We start from the raw sequence: 15,181 nt of genomic DNA, 5'->3' as shown, positions 1-15,181 counted from the left end.
TTCCACCTGCCCACTTATTCCATTAAGTAACACTGACAAGGGCCTGAGATGTGTCCTTGGAGAGACGGTCCAAAGAAATGACTCTCAAATGGTGGAGTTTCTACTACCTGTTACAAGCTCAGTGGAAGAAGGCAGTCGCCATTACTGAGGCCGATGGCTTGTGGCCTGCCTTTCCTAAGGCCCACGGGTTGCGGGCACTACACACGTTGTGCTATTTGATCTTCACGACAGCCCTAGAGAGAAGAGTCTATAATTCTGGTTTCTCAGGTGAGGCCACCGTGACTCAGAGAAGTTATTTACTTGGATCGGCTAGCAAGGGACAGTCAGGATTTGAGCCAAGCACCTCTGGGGACCCTGCTCTAAAATCACCACCAGGAACCCACATGTCACGGGTAGAGGAATAGCTGCCCAAAGAGGTCAAGATCCCGACCCCCAGAATCTGTTAGCTTACGTGGCAACAGGGACTTGAATAAAGGTTCGAGCTAAGAATCTTGAGATGGGGTTACCCTGAGGTGTCCTGGAGGGCCCAATGTCCAGGGCTCTTGTAAGGGGGCAGGAGGGTCAGAGACAGAGGGAGCAGAAGGCACAGTGATGACCTTGCTGGACAGGGGCCATTAGCTGAGGAACGTGGGTTGTGCAGGGGCTGGACAAGGTACTGAGGGATCTTCTGCCGGAGCACCCAGAAGGAGCACCCCTTGCTTTAGCCTAGGAAGACCCCACATGGACGCCTGACCTCCAGAACTCTCTGGTAGTAAGTCCGTGTTGCTCTAAGTCATGAAGTTTGTGATAATTTGTTGCCCTAGCCCTAGGAAACTCGGCCAATGTTTATTTCACTTGCCTGCCAGCTGAATGTCCACTATGAAGATCTTAAGAGTCACATGACATAGCCTGTACCATGAATTTAGAAAGAAGGTAATATTTCACCAGATCTGTCTTTGGATTCTGAACCCTTTGCCATTTGGGTGCTGTGTGACCTTGGGAAGATATCTTGCCCTCTCTGAGCCTCAGTTTCCTCACCTGTGGAAACAGTGATGATAAAGAGACACACTTCGCAGGATCAATCTGGGGACCAGATAAAGGAGGAAGTGCCTTGTGTGTGGGCTGGTGTTGTCTGAACTTGGGTCATTTGGGGCATTCACCTGCCAGTCCTGAAAACAAGGATTCTAAGAGAGGGTGCTATTCTGGTGCGTGTTTTTATTTACCCTGGTCGAGTGGGCAAGTAGCTATTTTAAAGTGTTAAACTGTGTCTGGTCCGTGGTTGGAATCCAGACAGCCATGCTGCTGATTTTGCAGGTATACCAGTGGAAACGAGGCTGGAAAGTCTACTGATGAGAATATACTGTCATGTAGAGCAACTCATTTGTGTACTTAAGGACACACATGTCTAAGGACATTCTCAATGTGTAATGGTCAAGCATCGCCACCCACCTTGATCCACACCACTAGAAATCATGCTAAATACATTACGGTTTCAGCTAGTGCTGGAATGCTACACGGTCATGAAAAAGGTAAAAGCCAAGGGGTGTTATTAACTGAGAAAGCAAGAGATTAAATATTATGATGCTACATAAATGACATTTTAAAATGATGCAAACACATATACCTTGGATTATGCCTAGAAAGTATAACGGGAAGAATCAAACCAGAAGATATCCTTTAGAAACAGAGAAAAGATGTGTTTATGTGTGTGTTGGGGTATGATTTTTTTCAATAAAAACACATCGAATAACTATTGCTTTGAAGTTGGCTGGGAGCCACTTGTGCCATCTGCCAGGAGCATGCACGCCCCTTGCCTCACCTTGCTGTGGTCTCTGCCCCGTTACTCCTGGTCCCTTGCAGCCCCCACCCCCCCCACTGTCCCACTTACCCTTAAAGTGGGCTCAGCTCTAAGCCCAGAGGAGCTGAGCAACACCTCCCCTGTGCTGACTCTTGCCCGCGAATGGCCCCCGGCTGGAACGGTCCACATTACTCACCGGGAAGGGACGTGGCTTGCGTGCAGGTTGCACTGGTGACATCCTGGCCCAGCCTCTCTGGAGGCTGAATCAGGTCTGCGTGGCCAAGCATTGTGCTCCTGTGACCCAGAGCAGGATGGGACCGTGCAACCCTTCCTTTTAAGGAACCAGTTTTTGCCCCGTTTCCTGAAACATTCTAATTCCAGAAACCCGTCTCTGCCAGAGCCCCTGAGGCCACTGTGCCAGTGAAGACGTGCCAGGCGACCCTGAACGGAGCACACGGGACAGTGGAGCACAGGGACGCAGGTCCTCAGAGCCGTGAGCGCAGAGGACCCCGATCCTCAGGGTGTGTCCAGCCTCTGGAAATGGCCCTCCCAGCCTCCTCTCTTTGCCTGCCCCCGCTTGATCCCAGCTCCACGTTGTGAAGTCAGCGGGCAGACTGGGCCTGAGCCCAGACCCCCGCCGCCCTGCCTCCAGTCCAGCCTCCTGGACAAGGACGCCTGAGGACTTCCTCACCCGGGCGCGGCTCCAACTTGCCCAGCTGCCTACTCGCCTTCCCCAGCCCCCAGGCCCTGTCGCACTCCCGGTGGCCCAAAGGAAACCCTTCCCCACACTCCCAGAACTGGGTCTTGTGCCCACCACCAGCAAGTCCCCCGAGACTGCCGTAGACTCAGGGGTCACGGGGGGCATGGGTGGGGGCAGAAGCTGGCCTCGCTGGGTGTCAGCAGGAACGCTGGGGCGGCAGCAGCCCCAGAGGCACCGTCAAGGTCAAGTGGCCACTTGCTGGGCTGGCACACGCAGAGGCCAGCTGCAGAGGAAAGGCGCGGGGCTGGGAGGAGCCACCTGGCTGCTGTCCCCTCCGGCTCTGGGGCTCTGGGGCTCTGGGTGCCGAGCGTGTTCCCGTTTCCCATGAGTTTCCTCTTGGGTTTGGCCCAGTCTGCTGAGCTTCCCGTCTCTTCAACGAAAGGACCCGAGGAGAACCTCTTTGAAGCGTTGACAAGCAGCGGAGAGGCAGAGTCAGAGGCCACACGCATGGCCCTGACCCTTGCTGGTTGGTGACCACATGGAAACGACCAGCAGCTGACACAAGGGTCCTGCGTGGCTTGGATTCCAAGGAACCTGCTGGCCTCTTAGATAGTAAATGACAATGAAAAAAGCCACCAGCACTCATGTCCTGCGACCAGGTGTGGGCACTGTCTACGGGCCTGGCAAGTCTGGACGCTGTAGGCGGCCTCATATCCGTGCGAAGAGGAGGTTGTGGGGGGCCCAGCACCGCTAAGGGCTGGCCAGCGCTCCCACGCGTCCTCTCCCTGGCTCTCCAGGAACTGCTGCTTGGAGATGCCCTTAAGGTGGGGCTCCTTGGTCCAGGCTTGGGGGAGGGGAGAGGAGCGGGCGGAGGGGCCCGGGGGCCCACCTGCCAAGGCCCTGGTTGCCGTGCTCTCTGCACATGCTGCTGGCTCGGGGTCCGGTGGAGTCCCCACCCTGCTTTCCCGACAGTGGCTCTCCTTACTCTGGGAGAAAGGCAGAGGCCACACCCAGAGCTTCAGGCTCCGGGGCTGTGGTGCTGCAAGAGCCCGGGCTTCAAGTGCCACAGTGGACGCCTGAGGCCGCAGGCACAGGTGACGCCACCATCGCAGACCTGGAGACCCAAGACCCAAGAGCCACTTGTCAGGACCGAGAGGAGGTCAAGCAGCCCGGGCTGGGCGTCCAGGGCAGGGGCAGAGGAGAATGGATGAGTTCCATGAGGTGGGTCTTCAGGAAACCGGGGTGGCCCGAGAGCAGCCCCGAGCCGGCTTCAGGCGTGAGTGAGGCCCAGGCCAGCTCAAGGGACTGCCTGTCCTTCCCCAGCCTGGCCTGGGGCCAGGGCAGGAGGGCCGGCCCCAAGGAGAGATTGGCAGAGGGTGACGGCCTCCCGCAGGGGTGCCTGCCCGTGTCCCCCACGGGTCCAACAGGAGGGCAGAGGAAGCCGAGAGGAGGAGAGAGAAGGTGGGTGTAGGGGGGCTTCCAGGAGACCCCAGAGGCACACCTGCCACCTGGGAGAGGGAAACACGGCCACCTTAGCAGGTGCCATGCCTCGGGAAGCCAGGCCTGGGCACAGCCAAAGGGAGGGCCTGGTGGCCACCACCAGGTGACTCCCACCCAGCAGGACGGGAACTTGGGGTAGAATGAAACCTGATGTCCCACTTCCACCCACTCCAGGGTGTGGACGGACACCAGCTCGTGCCCGACATGCTGCAAGGACTCTGCCCACCCTGTTCTGCTCGCCTGCACATTTCTGCACGGGAGAAGGAGGCTGCCAGGCTCCTCAGGAGGAGATGGCGGGCTCGGAGCAGAGGCACGGTCCCCGTCCCATCGGTCCCCTCGTGGGCAATGCCCTCAGCTCTCTTCTGTCGCCAGACTCACCTGGGGCTCTCACCTGCAGAAGAGCCTCCCGGGATGGACAGGGCTGGGCAGACCGGCCTCCATTCCTGCTCCATACCGACCCTCCGCCAGCCCCAGCGGCCAGGGCGCTGGCTGTAACCACACCTCCCTGCAAACGTGTCTGCCCGGCTGGAAGTTCAACGCCACACTGTCTTGTCTGGGGAGCGTCTGGCTTCATCCCTGACTCTCTGGGCCCTTAAATCAGTTTTGCAACAAGGCTGGACATTCTCTGCCATGAGGCCATGCTGTGCATTGTGGGAAGATCAGCGGTGTCCCTGGTCTCCACGCACGGCACGCCAGCAGGGACAACGAAACATTCCCAGAAGTCCACTGGGGAGGAAATACCCTCAGCTGAGAGCTGACCAGGTGCCTGTGGCTCTGAAGATGACTTCAAGGAGGGAAACAGCAGAGCATAATCAGAAGAGCACGTCCTTCAGCTCTGTGTTCGAGTTCCCTCCTGTTGTTTCCTGTCTGTGTGACCTTGAGCACCTCAGATAGCTTCTCGGAGCCTCAGTTTCCCCGTGTGTGTATTGGGATTATGGTCTGTTTTGCTTATAGGCATATCCGAACTATCTAGGATAGTGCACAGCATATAGTAGGTGCTCAATAAAATGTGCTGGCAGGCTAAATTAATCTCAGCCCCGCTTTCCTGCCAGGGCTTTTGAAGGCCTCAGTGGACAAGTGTGTGAAAACCATGACTGAGGGGCCCCAGGAAATCTTGCACCCCATCTATAATCAGCACCCACCACGACTGACGTTTTCTAAGTTAGGTTGATAAATACAAAAGACTCCCTAAGAGCCCTAAACCAGAAACAACCTAAATGTGCAATAGGCGTACGGTTAAACCGATAGGCGGAATATTATGCTGCAATGAATTATGCAACAATCTGGAGAGATTTGAAGGAAATTATGTGGAGTAAAAAAGATGATATCTTCTATGATTCCATTTCTATGATATTTTTGAAATTACCAAGTTATAGAGCTGGCAGACGTTGCCAGGGCTTGGGGGTGGCTGTGACCACAGGCTGGTGTGGAGGAGCCTGTAGCTCTTTGTCCTGAGAGTAACGCTGGTCACACCCATCCCCGCGTGCCATAAAGCCCATCTGTCTTTCTTTTTGGTGCTAAAACCCAGGTATTTTAGGCAGTTTTTTTTTTTTTTTTTTTTTTTTTTTTTTTTTTTTTTTGCTGATGTGACTAAAAGGACTCCACCAACACAATTATAGAGAAGGAAGAGCTGATTTGAGGGCTCACAGTTTCAGAGGTCTCAATCCACACACAGCAGGCTCCATTCCTGGGGGCTGGAGGTGAGGCAGGACCTCATGGTGGAAGAGTGTGGCAGAGGGAAGCAGCCCACATCGTCAGGAAGCAGAGAGAGAGAGAGAGAGAGAGAGAGAGAGAGAGGGGGGGGGGGGACACTCCACTCTCCAGATGCAAAATATACACCCCAAAGCCACGCCCCAGTTCCCACCTCCTCCAGCCACACCCGCCCCTTCCGTGAATCCCATCAGGGATTAATTCACTGACTGGGCTAAGATTCTCACCACCCCGTCATTCCTCCTCTGAACCTTCCTGCACCGTCTCCCATGTGAGCTTTTGGGGGACACCTTGCATCGGAACCTAACACAAGGTCTGGAGCATGTTAAGCAAGCGCACACCGTGGAGCCGCCCACCCACCCTGTTCCTGTCCCTGCGCGTTTCTGCACAGGAGACACACACGCAGCAACACGTGCGCAATGTGAAACCCTAGTTGGTTCCATGGATCGTGCCAGCAGAGGCATCCTGGTCGTGCTGTCGCTACCGAAGGCGCGACCACGGGGGGAGGCTGGGAGAAAGGCATGTGACAGCTCAGAAGTTTTTTGCAAGTTCCCGTGTGAAGCTGCCATGATTTCAAAGTAAACGTTTTAACTTACATAAGGCAGCAAACCCCTGGTCGGTCTGTGGTTTCGCTTTTCAGTTATCCTAGGGTCTGAAATATTATGGGGAAAATTCCGGAAATAAGCAGCCCATGTTTTAAATCACACACCATTCTGAGCAGGGCGGTTCCACGCTGTCTCATAGGACAGGAATGGTCCCTTTGCGGTGTATCCATGCTGCCTGCCACCGTCAGGGCGTGTGAAGCAGGGTGGCCCTAACACGACCTCACTTGCCTGCACCTTCTGCCTCATCCCAAAGGCAGCGAGTCCTCTCCCTTCTTCACAAGAAGAATGGCACAGCACGACAGCTTGACAGAGACCATATCCACTGGGCTCTTGTTATAATTGCTCTTTTTATTATTAGTTACTGTGGTTCATCTTACTGTGCCTAAAAATGACACTTATCGTAGGTCTGTGTGTATAAATAGGATCCAATTCTGAGTTTTTAGGCACCTGCTGGGGGTCTTGGGAGATAGCCAATGGGGAGCTACCGTAAATACAGAAAATAAATAAACACTTCGGCAGATGCGGGGAGTATTACCAAAAGCATAAGAAGCATAGAAGTGGTTACCTCCCCCAAATGACCAGATGACACATGAGCTGTCACAAATTCAAGCTGGCAGGAAAGGTGGCAATGTTTCTGTGACACAGCCTAGTTTATTTGATGGGGCAGAAATGTCCCCTCCTCCTTGTGCTATGACTGCCACTAAATTCTGAAGGCCCAAGGTGGAGCAAGTCCCCCTAAGGGGACACGGACTCCACGTTCCGGGGCTGGCTGCTAGTCGTTGGCTCATTCCAACCCATGCAGATCTCTCCTGCACCACGCTGGGCCCTGTTGGCAAGAAAATAAGCCGCTACCTGGCACCTCTGATTCGAAAGCCACCAGAGAGGTTTTATTTGGCTCATAGTATTTTAAATAATGAGTGGCCAGTACTGGAAATGGCATTTCCCCTAAGAATCTAGGAGTCTGGGGCTGGTTGCTGAGTTGCTCTGGCTGGTCACCCAGCTGGAGACTAGCCTGGACCCAGCGGCATAGTGACTTCAGACAGGGCACACCTTCTTGGTTCACGGTCCCCATTCCCTACAGTCACCTCACCCGGATTCCCAGGACCTGACTGGCGCACGCAGACGGTTGACCTGGTGACCCTCACTTCCCAACTTCTGTGCCCCTGTGTCTCTGGGGATTACTTGCCCTCCCGCCCGTCACAGGGGTGCAGAGAATCTGTGTGGGGTGCTCTCCGACCCTGCTGCAGAGGTACAGGGCCTTGCTGTCCCTTTGCGTCTCCCTGGGCTCCACAGGGGAAGCAAGGCAGTGGGACGCGATCCAGGGCCCTCTTCCTGGCCGTCCTCCCTTGCTTTCTCTGTCGCTGGTCCTCCTCCTGTTCTGAAGAGGCAGGAAGCCTCGAGGGAGCCTCTTCGTGGCCTCCACTTGCCCGCCAGCACCAGATCTCCACACCCCAGTCCTTTTGGTTTCTTGAAAATCAAAATCCCGGGCTCTTTGGTCCCCTTTTCTGCCGTTCAGTCCTTCCTGGTGGCCATAAGCTAACAGCTGGATGTCTTAGGGGTGGAGAGGACTTTGGCGCGATAAGAAAGCTGACAATGGAAAACACCTCTCGTAATTCCAGAACCCCGCCTGGCCCTTCCCCGCTCAGGCCCCGCGCCGGGCCCGCGGGCACACGCGCTCCTGCGGCCGCACGGAGGGCACAGACTTGGGGACGTGCGCGATTGCCCAGCGACAGCAGCCAGCGAGGGCAGAGCGGGGCCTCGAACTCAGAGTCCGCCTCATCCACTCGGCTCCCGGCCGCCTCCTGCGTCCTGAGCGCGGGGTCCGGGGTGGGTGCCCTGGGCCGCGGCGGCTCGGAGCCTGCACCTGGGCGAGGCTGAAAGGCTATTGGCCGATCCTTTCCTAGAGCCCGCCTCCGAAGGTGGCTGATTGGCCGAGGGGCGCAGAGGGCGGGTTATTGGCAGGGAAACGCCGCGGCGCGTAACCCCGCACGCGGGTCCCGACCGCCGCGCGTGGGCTCCGGGGGAGGGACAGGGACGGCGGCAGCGCGCAGATCGGTCACAGCCGGAGACTGGCTGCTGTCACTCTGCGCGTCGGCAGCCTCGCCGGCAGGACCAGGCATTTCTCGGCAAATCCAATTAGAATCCAGAGGCTGGAGGGGTCCGAGGTTCCTGCTGGGCTCTCGCAGAGCCTCTCCCCGTCGCCCCGCAGCTGGCCCGTGTAAAGGCTCTGCGGGCAGCTCCCGGGCTCCCTGGCAGCTGTTGCTCCTGGCACTTGGGCAGAGTATTGCTCCGTCCGGATGAGCCACCTGTGCCAGCCCGCCCCTGCCTGGGGCTGCCCAGCCCTGTGCAGTCAGCAGAGCTGGGAAGGCAGGGCCGACACACCCAGTGCCTTCGGGTTTTCTCAGGGCGGTGGGGAGCAGCGACAGCCCGAGCCTGGTTATGGTGACCTCAGTGAGCGGCTTCCTGGATTCCTGCTTGGTCAGAAAGGGGGACGTTTCGTTTTGTTTCTTAATTCAGAGTTTGGAATTTGTAACAGTTGGGATTGGCACTCTCAGGCTAGCAAGCCAACCCTTTCTTTCACTTCATATGCCTTTTCGCCGATGTAGACGGTGCCCACGGCGGAGGGTCTGTATTTACAGGTGCGCATGTTCAGGCAGCCTGCCTGGGGCTGGGGCTGCCCAGGAACCAGTTCTGGCTTTGCTGGCTACTGAGCCTGGCTTCTTGGGTGAGCTGCTCAACTCTGGAGCCTCAGTCTTCTCATCTGTAGAATGGGGCTAGTGATGGTCCAGGTCAAGTTTGAGATGCAGGGCAAGGCCTGGCCCATGGGACACCAGCTGTTATGGTGGTCCTGAGAGCAAAACTCCCGGTGGGGACGAGACTGTTCTGGGCGGGGTGGGGGTTGGGTAGCTGCTCTCTGTGAGGGAGGCTGGCCTCAGCAGATCTGTGACTTGGATGCCAAGGGCCCTGTCCTAGAGTGAGTGCAGCCCCCATGGTTTTGCCAGGTGCTGGAGGGGCAGCAGTAGGGCTCCATGGGACCCCCAGAGAGATGCAAAGCCAGGCTGGGGTGATGGTGTCCTGTGGGGAGCAGGTGAAGTGTGGAGACAGGGACACCTAGAGGACCCGGCCCTCGGGAAGGGGCTGGACGGTGGGAGGAGGTGGGGGGCCGAGGCCGACGCGGCCCTGGCCTGGGTCTTCCCGGCTGCTGGGGCCCCAGCTGCTTAGAAGGGGGAAGTGTTGCTGGAGGTGCTGAGTTCATGACCTCGCGTGCTGCCGGGGACGTGGGGACGGCCACCGAATCCCCTGGAAATCCTCCCAGGATGGGTGGCTGAGGGTCCCCCTGGCCTGGAACGCCCCTCTGGTTCCAGACCTGCAACTTAGTTTTGATTTATTTTTTAATTGAGGCATAATTTATATTTAGTGGGACACTTGTACCACCCAGATAGGAATCTAGACCATCCCCGGGACCTCAGCTCCTCCATAAGCCTAAGTTCGTTATGCCTGTTTTGCATTTCAGACGGCTATCTGGCGTGGGCTCCCTCGTCTGACTGTCTTCATTCCACGTCGAATCTACCGGGATTCATGTTTTCGGTCTCCTGTGCATGAACTCTAGGGCCGTTTGGAGTTTGGTGCTCTGATCAATGAAGCGACTATGAATATTTTTGTGCATCTTTGGTGCCCAGAGGTGCTGTTTCTGCCAGGCAGCCAGCTTGGTGGACACTATTTGAAACTGCTCTGGGAGGCTGGGAGTGGAGGCTTAGAGGCCCTGGGTCCATCTCAGCGCTGAGATGGGAGAGAGAAAGGGAGGGAGGGAGGGCTTCCAGGTCAGGGGAAAGGGGACAAGTGGGTGTCCTCCCCTCCTCCACTCTGTACTCACCCTGGACCTGGCTCTGGCTGCTGACATGGGAGCTGAGAAACAGAAAAGAGAGAGAGGCCAGGCCGAGCAGCCCCGCCCCCAGGCGAGGTCCAGCCCCCTGCAACGGCACCTCCCCTTTAAGGAATCTCATCTGACCTTTTGCTGGAAAAGTGCCTGAGTGTTTCCTGAGCCCCGGGGAGGTTCCCTCTCTCCCTCTGGATGGCACCTGTTCCTTAGAGTTAGTCCAGTCCGTCCATTTTACAGATAGAGGAACCGATGTCCAGAGAGGGAAAGTGACTTGCTTGAGGCCACACAGCTGGCAAACCATTGTCCTTTAGCAGCTTGTCTGCGAACCGGGAGGAAGGAACTGTTTTCATCGACGTTCCCCGGGGATATCGGGCCACATGGGAGCCATTGTCCCCAAAGTTTAGGGCCTTCAAGAAGTCATTCTTCATGCTTACTGGGTGTCAGAGTTTAGGTTTGTCTTATTCAACATCCGGGAAAGCCTGCTGGGGTCCGGGGCTGGACTGCAGCACCGCCAAGGGCAGGGGGAGGGTGGGAGGAGAAGGAAAAGAAAAATCTTAGGGAGGAGCACGCTTGGCGGGCCAGGCACGGTTCCGGGCTCCAGGACAGAGGGGCAAAGCAGGTGGCCGTTCCTAGCACCCCTGCTCCTCAGGCAGGTGGACCAATCCGCGTGAAGCGGGGCTAGAGCGCCCGAGAGGAGACTGGCAAGGGGGGCGCGGCGGGCGCTGGACCTGGACAGGACTCCGCCCCGCGGGGGCGGCGCAGGACAAACCTGTGGCGAAGGAGTTCTCGGCTGCAGGTGCTGGATGTGCTGGGCCTGGGTTTCCCAGGGACGGAAAGGCCAGTGTCCTTTCTCAGGGGAGGTGACAGAGGTGGGGCCAGCACAGAGGCCCAGGTCCTGCAGGGGGACATGCGGCTCCACCCTGGAGGCCAGCCTCTGGGCTCCTGCCCCGCTGGCTCCCCGGGGAGGGCCAGAGGCAGACGGTGAGTGGGCCTGGTGGCCTGTCCAGAGTCCTGGTGGGGGTCAGCCTGGATCGAGGAGCTGAGGTTTGCCTGAGGGGCTCCTCAGAACCTGGGGGTTCCGTGGGGCACGGTTTGACCACCAACTTGAGGAGTCCCTCTTAGAGCGGTGACCTAGACCCTTCCCCCTGCAGCACTAGGAGGACCGAGGTCCCATCTTAGTTCCGTCCTGGCCCTGTCTCAGCTGTGACATGGGACTGACAGACAAGACAACCCACGGTGCAGAGGAAGACGGGGCCCCAGCGTGTTCCGCACCCCACTCTGATGCCTCGTCTGGTGAGCCCAGTCTTCCTGCCTGGGCTCTTCCGGAAGATTCCCGGACGGCATTCGGTTCTGCACAATAGCTCCCGGATAAGGCCCCTTCTGTTGGGGAGGCTGAGGAGGTGAGGATGCAGCTGGAAGGGAGGCCAGCACAGGGTGGTGCTGTCCCTGTCCTCGTCCCTCAGCCCCACAGCCCCTCTGCTGCTGCTTTCCAGCCACAGCCTCGCAATGCATCACTGAGGGCCCAGCGAGCAGCTGACTATTATCATCCCACCCTGGGGGTGGCCTCCACCCCCAGAGGCAGCAGTACCCCCATGGGCTGAAGGCTCCCTAGGACAACGCTGGCTGTACGGGGGGTGAAAGAATGACAACCGTAAGTCATGACACCCCTTTAGACCCCATGCCTAGTGCTCATGTTCACCTGCCCATCCCAGCCTCACGATGTCCCTGCAGACGGTGACTGTCATCCTCATTTGTCAAACAAGGAAACTGAGGCCCAGAGAGGTTAAGCGTGTGCCGGAGGTCACACAGCCAGCACGTGGCAGGCAAGGTGGCCCTTTGTGCCCGGGCAGGCTGTCTCCAGAGCTCAGGGTCTCTCTCGCCTTGGAGGGAGAGGTCTTCCATGGCCATTTATTCTCTGGGAACATGAAGAGGGGCAGGGGGCTGGAAGAGGTGAGGTCTAAGGCCATGTTTCAGGGTCCCTAGGGTGTGTCCCACTCCCCTAGGGCGGCCCACATGGTCCCGTGGACACCTGGGAACAGGGACCATAAAAACGCCTGCTGCCCTCCAGCTGCTGTGCCCCAGGGGTGTCCTGCCGCCTCAGGTTGGGCTGGACCAGCGGCCAGGGCTCCGGGTTCGCAGGCCTCGGACAGGCTGTCGCCGTGCACGTGCGTGCAGGGCTGGCAGGGGATCTGGGGCTCGGCAGGTTTTCTGATTCCCCCGAGGCCAGCTTCCAGCTTTAACCTGGTCCACAAAAGGGGTGTCTCTTGCCTTCTGGGGGGGAAGAAAACATCTGCCCACAAGAGCCACCCCAGAAGGTTGCGAGAGCGGAGTGACCCTAAGCCCCGTCCCCCGGGACCTGCGGGATCTCTGGGGGACCGACTGCTCTGCTCTGCGGCTTCTGGATTGAGCTGCCGGGCTGGTGTGGGACGTGCTGTCCCACCATCTAGTGGTCAGTGGTGGGATTGCGAGCTGTCCTGGGTGGCTTCTCCAGTGAGGTAGGTCGTCCCAAGCCCCAGAATCACCCAAGGCAGTTTAAAAAAATTATATTCTCCAGACTCCCCCCATCCCTACTGTACCAGAATCTCAGGTCTTATATGCATTTTAGTGTTTGAGTCTAGAGCCCCTGACCCCACCTCGGAATTCTAAATTACTAACTTTGCAATAGGATCTGGGTTGACTCCCATGAGTAGCTTTACTACAAGGCAAGTGAGCTAACGGTGGGACTTTTTAAAAAGCTGATACTGTATTCGATCATATTACTAGAAGCATAATGTCTAGGTTAAGGGAGAATGTAACACAGTGGTTAAAAGCAGCTGGATATGAATCCTATTTTTGCTATTGCCAGTTATGACCTTGTCTTATCTTCTCCTTGCCTCTCTAAAGTAGGGGTAAGAGTGGCTGTCTGTGAGGATCGTTGCAAGGACTCAATGAGATCAGGAGTGAAGTGCTCAGCACCGGGCGGCCCTGCGTCTCCTGCGCTCAGGCCTGCTGAGTGCTGTGCCTGGTTTCAGTATTTATGACGGAATGTTCCCAGGAGACCGGGAGGAGCCCTGGAGGAGCCTGAGAGCCTGCAGCTGGGGTGGAGGTGCTGGGGATGGGCCCGTGTGTTCTTAAAAGCACCTGAAGGCCAGGTCCAGAGTGGAGAGGGCCGGGGACCCGGAGGTAGGGACGGGCAGTCCCCATGAGCCAACACTCTGCAGCCGCTGAGCCCAGAGGGGCAGGTGGACTGGTGGGTAATGCCCCGTTGGGGAGGCTGCCAGTGGACGCTGAGTGAAGACCGTCGGGCCCCAGGCAGCAGGCTTGTGGTGGCCTGTGGGCCCCTCCTGGAGAGTGACCTGACTGGGTGATGGGCAGTCATAGCCATTAAGACCCACGTCCCTGGGCGCGTCTGCGGCTGCTGACCTGACCTGGCCATGTGTTGGGCAGCCTCCCAGGCCTTCCCAGCCCCGGACACGGGCAGCGATGTCGGCCGCTGGTCCTGGATGTGGCTGGGCGGCGAGGCCGGTCTTGGGACTGGCCTGGGAGCGTTTGGCTTCGGACGCTGCCCTTGCGATGGCGGGGGCTGCACCCCAGACCCGCACCCTGGTAACCGAAGGGCGTCCCCATGTTGCGCTTTGGGGAGTGTCCCCAGAGGCCCGGCTGGTGGTGCCCTTGGGAGGCGGAGACAAGCAGGAGGACCTTAGGTCATTGGTGTGTCCTCGAGGGAGACGGGCCCAGCCCCTGAGAGTCCCGACACCTTTCATTCACAGTCATGCGGTGAGCAGCTCCTTCCGCCAGGCGCCGCCGCCAGGATGTGCTGACTCCCTACAGACCCAAATCAACCGGCAACGAGAATCAAAAGGGACCTTTGTCTGCGACAAGCTGCTGACCTCGGGGATCTGTCGCAGTGCTGGACAGCTGACTCGGACGCTCTGCCGAGGCGTCAGGTCTCTGGAGAACCAGTCCCCAGCCTCCCGTGGCCTCTGCTCTGGAGCTCCCTGGGGTGGGGCACAGCCAGGGAGGCTCAGGAAGGGCGCAGCGAGCTGTCTCCCTGGCGCCTGGCCCACCTGCCGCCCCTGGCCTCCTTCTTCAGAGCAGCTGCTCTGGCGACGAGTCCCTGAGGCCAGAGCTGGTTTGTCCCTAGCTCACCTTTGGGCAGCTTGGGCACAGGCGGTCACCCACTGGGTGTTTGTGGAAGAATAAATCATCGAAGCGGCTTTGGTGACGTAGCTAGGGTATTTTGGGGACGCACGTCCCATGCCCAGCTCCCTCCGGGGTCCGCAGGAGAGCGTCTTGCGGCAGGTGTTCCAGGCCTGGTGCTCACCAGCGAGTTGGCTCCGTCCTCAGCCCCAGGCCGACCTCCTGGGCCAACCTCCTGGGTCAGAGCCGGAGAAGCCCGAGCAGGCGGGGCCTGAGCAGGGCCTGCGGAGACCCCTGCGGGAGCTGCCCTGCGCAGGCCGCTGGCCGCAGCGTCACCGGCTGCAGGAGGGGCATCTCTAGCAGGACCGGGTCTGATTTTCCAAAAACAGGGCTCAGGGGTATTTCGCCCCCGCCTCTGCATTTCCCGGGTAATGCAGGGGCCTCGTGTGGGGGAGGCTGTGCGCGCGCGTGCGCCCCTGCGCGTGCGCCCCTGCGCGTGTGCGTGGCGCGTGGGAGTCGCCGTGGTTGGGCTGGCGTCCAGCTGACGATGGGCACCTGCTGGGATCTTTTGAGTCAAGTGACTGAGGCGGGTGGTGGGGTATGGGACGGTCACCAGCTGGACGAGTCCCTCCAAACGCACCAGGTGGAGTCCCCCAGGACCTGCGGATTTGGAGACGGGCTTTTTAAAGAGGCGATGAAGGCCACGGACACGCAGAGAGGCCGCGGGGAGAGGGCGGCCATCACAGGCCAAGAAGAGAGGCCCCCTCTGCACCCTGACCTTGGACTTCCAGCACCATGTGAGAGATTGCTCTTGTGCCGGCCTGTGGCGCCTGGTGCTGGCACCCGAGAAACCAGGAGAAGCAGGGGAGGCAGCACGGTGGCCGGCAGGG

At 58.4% G+C, this 15,181-nt stretch overlaps 1 protein-coding gene and 1 pseudogene across 2 annotated transcripts in view; one reads left to right on the top strand and one right to left on the bottom strand.

Moving 5' to 3' along the window:
* Positions 1-8,412, bottom strand: part of LOC306654575 (uncharacterized protein) — a gene marked incomplete at its 5' end in the record, with an annotated part of 53,261 nt that extends 44,849 nt beyond the window's left edge. Inside the window, 3 exons of the mRNA XM_079128370.1 lie at positions 3,158-3,321; positions 7,983-8,150; positions 8,283-8,412. Coding sequence (XP_078984496.1) covers positions 3,158-3,321; positions 7,983-8,150; positions 8,283-8,412 — 462 coding nt within the window. The remainder of the gene's footprint in view (positions 1-3,157; positions 3,322-7,982; positions 8,151-8,282) is intronic.
* The window catches only part of LOC306654597 (caspase-9-like), a 462,751-nt pseudogene that overhangs the window by 249,160 nt on the left and 198,410 nt on the right, over positions 1-15,181 (top strand). The window lies entirely within an intron of this gene.

Source organism: Sciurus vulgaris, assembly GCF_902686455.1.
Source record: "Sciurus vulgaris genome assembly, chromosome: 1".
Lineage (NCBI taxonomy): Eukaryota > Metazoa > Chordata > Mammalia > Rodentia > Sciuridae > Sciurus > Sciurus vulgaris.
This window is presented reverse-complemented; position numbering and strand designations above follow the sequence as displayed.